This window comes from Triturus cristatus, chromosome 12 (assembly GCF_964204655.1).
Source record: "Triturus cristatus chromosome 12, aTriCri1.1, whole genome shotgun sequence".
In the NCBI taxonomy this organism is placed as follows: Eukaryota; Metazoa; Chordata; class Amphibia; order Caudata; family Salamandridae; genus Triturus; species Triturus cristatus.
This window is the reverse complement of record NC_140595.1, coordinates 88448539-88454121: the sequence shown is the minus strand read 5'-3', so window position 1 is coordinate 88454121 and position 5583 is coordinate 88448539. Positions and strand designations below refer to the sequence as shown.

The 5583-nt window shown below is 42.2% G+C and overlaps 1 protein-coding gene across 1 annotated transcript; it reads right to left on the bottom strand.

Annotated features, from left to right (window-relative positions):
- Positions 1 to 270: 270 nt before the first annotated feature.
- LOC146772663 (protein FAM200A-like) lies at positions 271 to 954 on the bottom strand. Its single transcript, XM_085637024.1, has one exon. The coding sequence runs from the start codon at positions 952 to 954 to the stop codon at positions 271 to 273; it is 684 nt and encodes a 227-aa protein (XP_085493150.1).
- Positions 955 to 5583: the final 4629 nt, after the last annotated feature.

Genomic DNA, 5583 nt, shown 5'->3' with positions numbered 1-5583 from the left:
TTAAGTGTGAAACGATACAAGATTAATAGCCAAATATGTTTCCATGCAACCTTTTTTAACCACACAACAATAGTTTAAAAACGTCTGTATAATAAAATATCTTTTTCAATGAACAGGAAAAACAACAGAGTCCGAATTTACCTTAAAAATCCTAGTGAGATGGATGTGCTTGTTTTTCCTTACATAGCTCCTGAAATCTTGGAGTTATTTGTGAGATCGCAACACGCATTTCTTTTTCAAGGTTAATTTTTGCCCTATATTTAGGCTTTATCACTGCAACTGCTGAGAAACCAGCTTCACAAAGGTACGAAGTAGCAAAAGGGCTCTCTTGCTTATCATTGGATATTCATCTCCAGCTTGGCACCAGAACTCAATCAGTGGCTGAGACTGGAAGCTTACTTTCAATGCTGAGTCACTTGAAACATAAATAAGCTGTTCTGCTTCCTCATTGTTGAAATGCTGAGGTATCTCAGCATTGAAGGGGTCTCTCACCCATTTTATTGGCTCCACTTCATCCTCTGGAAAAGATTTATCAAGGTAAAATCGCAGTTGAGACAAATAAGGAACAAAAACTGTCCTCAGTTCCTCCTTTAACGCCATCTCATTGTCCTGCAGAAACTGGTCCAATGAAGGAAAACATTTATAGTCACCTTTGCTTTCACTGCTTTTCCAAAGGATCACTTTCTTCTTAAAGCCTGAAACGTTGTCTGACAGTTGCAAGATGTTAGTATTATTGCCTTGAAAGGACTTGTTCAGTTTTTCAAATAGATCAGAAAGAAAAGCCATTTGTATTTGAAAGTCTGCATCAATAAACTTGTCAGCAAAACAATGTTCATCATCGTGTAGATATGAGTATATTTCATTCCTCAGCTCATACACTGTAAGCAGGGAGTTACCTAGAGACAGCCACCGAGAACTGCTGTAGGACAAGAGGCATGAGTGTTCCGCACCCATATCCTCACACAGTTTAGCAAAAAATCTTGCTTCCAATGGTTTTCTTTTAATCTAATTTACCACTTTGATGACTATTTTCAGAATACCATGCAGTTCTTCACTGAGGTTTCCTGCTGCCAGTGCTTCTCTGTGAATTATACAGTGTGTCCAAACAGCATTAGGCGCTTTAGATCGTATGCGAGCTTGAAGTGCTTGGTACCATCCTGCCATTGAACGACCCCCTATCTGTACAAACTCCAACACATCTCTCCCAGTCAATTTGATTCTTTTGCATAAAATCATCCACAGCCGCATACAAGTCTTGACCTGTAGTTCCACCTTTGATTTCTTTACAGAACAACAAATCCTCAACAATATGTTTTCGTATAGAAACCTGACATAGCAAATAAGATGGGTGTCTTTGTGGTTGTCTGTTGCCCCATCCAACTGGAGTGCAAAGTCTTTGCCTCTTAGATTACAGATGAGCTGATCGTTAATATCTTCAGCCATATCATTTATCCTCTGGCTGATAGTATTATTAGAAAGAGGCATGCATTTTCAGCAGCTGTTTACCCGCATCTTGGCCGAGCATGATTACCTTATCCACAGCAGCAGGCAAAATCAGTTCTTCTGCAATTGTGTGGAGTTTTTTCCTCTGTGCAACTAGATAGACCACTTTATATGAATACTGGAGGGCGTTACTATTAATTTTGGTTTGTTTTGAGAAAGTGGATTTTTGTAGTTTGGCTTCTGCAACTTTTCTTACAGAAAATTCCCTTGGCTTTCCGACCACATTTGAGTGAAGACTTTCAAGATGCCGCTTAAGTTTACTTGGAAGCATGGATTCCACAGCCAAAACTTTTAAACAGATTGCACATTGAGGACGCTCCTCATTATTAATCTGAACACAGGTGAAACCATAATCCAGATACCTGTCATCGGACTTTCTGTACTTGGCTTTTCGTTTCCCGTCCTCTTTTTTGTCAGAAGAACCTGCAACTTCACTTTGCTCAGACGAACTTGAACTTGGCATTAGAAATCTCTTCATTGTCAATCAGAAAGATGGAAATCAGTTCCTCTCGTCTTAATTATTCAGATGGAGAAGAGAAGAATTTACAAAAATATATAAGAAAGGTCTTTCTGTAAAATTCCTGGTCTTCTTTTCTTTTCCTTTGCTGAAGTATTTCCAGGTTTCTTGCGGGTCTCATCCACAGTCTCCACGGAATAATAAGCCTGAAGTACAAAACACCCAGGTATGACAAGTATAAGAAGAACTAAAGTTATCTCTTTCTAATGATGATCTTTTATTTCTGTTATTTTGCAATAGGAGCCCATGATGATGGTGACCATTTGGACTTATTATTCTTATTGGAACCCCGCACAGACAGAAAGAGCATTCAGTTTTTTAATGAAATTTAAGATTAAATAAAATGGCAAATGGAAAGTTTGCTGCAATTTAGTGCAGTGGTTGCATCCAACAATAGAAAACATGAGCAATTCTGACTTAGTTCATATAAGCTGGGTTTAAACCCCCGTGAAATTAAATCGAAAGAACCAGCATGCATCACCTGCAACTTGCGAAACCACTTCACGTACCTGCTCATACTCCAACGATGGCTGTTCTGCCTCGAAGAACTGGCTCAGTGGGTTCAGCTGGTGAGATCGGCTTTTCCTCCGCAGCGTAGTTCTTCCCTACAACCAGGATTTAAAAGCAATGAGACAAATTATTAGTATTACTACTCTAGTTTTCTTTTACCAACCAAAGTTATCAATTTTTTTCATGCAGCATGCCATCTAAATAAATAATGATCCGTACATGCTTCAAATGGCAAATATAACTTGAAATTACTTTTACATTTATTCAGAGCCTCATTAATTATTATCCGTTCCTAAAGTGAATTACAAAGAACAACGTGATGGTTGGAATGCTTGAATTATTAATCTCTTCCACTGGCAATCACTTTGGCTGCATCCCAATCCATCGTTTTTTCCCCCGCATGCCACCTCAGTAATCACTGTCCTGCAAAGGGCTGCTGATAGTGCAGAAGCAGACCCTGGGCATGTGCAGCGAGGCCAGCAAGTGCCAAAGCCAAGTGTTACAGCCCAATGTTAAAGCTCTGAGACTCAGAGTTGTCAGAGCTAAGCAGCTGCCTAATAATCACTGTTTCTTCCTCTATAATGGTACGTGAAGGAAAATGCGGCCTGCAACTCTTCGCTTTTTGGCACTTGCTGGCCTCCTTGCACAGGCACGGCCCGCTGCCCACCCTAATCCTCTCAGAGTCACCTGCTGACTGATGCAAATTGTGTGCCTGGTCCCAAACCCTTATGCCAGCTGCTGTTTTCAGTAGCTTTTTGGTACTGAGAGCTCTTGCATTAAAATAAATTATTAAAAACCAATTCTATTGATCGAATCTCCAGGAATAAACAAACGTCAAAGCCCCCAATAACGTTGAGTTGCTCATTGAGTTTTTAACTCCAGCCAAGTTCAAAGTGACCAATGAAATCGTGATAATAAGGCGCTTTTATGATTTCTTTAACGAGCTCCGTCGAGCCGCCTTTTTGCAGCTGATCTCTACCACCGATGACTTACTTTCCAAGACAGAAGCCACTTCCTTATCGCCCCTCCAACTCACGTGAACTCTACAGTGCAGAAAGGACTATGCCAGCACTAAAGTACCAACACCCGATGTAGTGCATCACAACAAAAACCAACACGGAACGCAAAAGAATCCGGAATACGACAAACATAATGCAGGACAATGGGCAAGAAGCGAACGGTGACAGCTGGAAGACCTGTCCTAGGACCTTGAACATAAAGGATTTAAAACACATCTGGCCGAAACTAAATCAAATGCTGTACTTTTGCACGCATCAATGGGAAAGCAAACAAGAACACATGGGATGAATGAGGATCCACATACATGTGCATACATTTCCACACATCGTGGGACAGGAGAAAATGTTCCTTCATATTTCTTGGGTTACAACCGGTCAGAAACTCATCAAAGCTGCAGTGATAGAAGCACGTCAGGTGAGCAGATGGCGAGGGAGCAGTCCACAGTGCAGCTCTATCCCACAAAGGGCACCTAATTTCAAACAGGCTTTGAAATCCTGATCACAACCATAGTATGACTGAGTGGCTAGTATTGTAGTGTGGGTTAACCACTCCCTATGTACAACGCTAAGTTAGCATAACCTCGATGGCTGTTAGAAAGCCAGCTTGCCGCTTCTGCTGCTTTTGCACGCGACACTGTTGTTACATGTTATTCATTCGAGAACTGCTGATTTGACTTTGCTTCACATGAGAACCGTCTGTTGTTTAACATCCTTAACAGTGAGCTGTGACCTTGGTCTGTACACTGTGTAAAGAACGAGTCTGGGTCACTAGACGGTGCAGGTTGTTGTGTTCAGGTTGATCGTACCACTTCTTAGCCATAACATACATACAGCTGCCAATACCTGAAAGACGAGCCCTTTAATATTACAGAGCAGCATGTTTTCTGTTACATTCGAAACGAAGAGCTGTTGCAGGAGAGAGCCTAGCTGATCCTGTGATGTGATTCCACTAAGCTGATCTATAAGGTATGGGGTCCCCCATGCAAGCCTAAGAGACCTTCTATTAGTCTAATAATACCTTATTAGTTGCTAGAGAAAGGAGGGTGGTTGCTTTCCACTGTCATTATTATTATGATTGCTCCTTTCATTTTCTATGGTATTGTAACAATGCTGATGGTGCTGATCCTAACCATTTATCTGCTTGTGTTAGCCAAAGTACTGCATCTTAGGACGCAAGGTTTATAAAATAAACACTTTAAACTTTACCGTGTCTTTGTTATTCTGTTGTGGACTGATATATCGCTACCAACGGGTATTTCGGATTCCCACCACTCCTGAGAGTATCTAAGTCGCTTGTTCTGGGTTGTCTATACATTGGGACCACCGAGCGAAATCTCGGATAACGAATGGGACACTAAGCTAGTCGGATAGGGGTTCTTGGTTCTGAGGGGAGTTTCTGGTACACCACAATTCTCTGAGGTCCTGGTTTCCTGCGCATAGTTCTGTGCATAAGCAGAATCCCTGCAACATGGCGCACCTAACATTTGGTCTTTTGATCTGAAACGCCTTAGTAGTGCTTTTATTAGTCCACAACGCCCTCACTCTGGTTTCCGGACAACGGGAATGGCGGCTTAACCTACCTAGGTTTCGACTAAAGGTTCTTTCAAGCTTGATAATTAAAAAAGTTTTCTTTTTCTGAACCCCAGTGCTACAGTATAGCTTTTTGTTGTTCTTGACAGTGTCCCGAAGGCGGTCAATGTTGCCGCGCATAGTCGGGTTCCCCTGACCGCACATTTGAGGGTCTATGGGGTCCCGGATGATGGCTTGGCTGTTATTTTAGTGGTAGGCGCTGATGCGGCGTTCCCGTATGAGTTGTTTTACTCTTGGGTGACGTTTGAGAAGGTGGATGCAAACGACAATTTGTTCCACGAATATACTCACACCGCGGTGCCTGCAGCCTATGCCCCTTATCGGACACTTGAGATTCCCCTCACTGCCTGGCAGCATACTATTTGGTTTAATGGCGCCCTTCCCCATGTGGTAGTACCGGCGAGAATGGGCCCGTTGTCAATTGCAGGGGCCACATGGCCGGTG

Bases quoted from the DNA above. Each gene is read 5' to 3' on its own strand.
- LOC146772663 (XM_085637024.1), bottom strand. From the start codon at position 954: ATGGGTGCGGAACACTCATGCCTCTTGTCCTACAGCAGTTCTCGGTGG.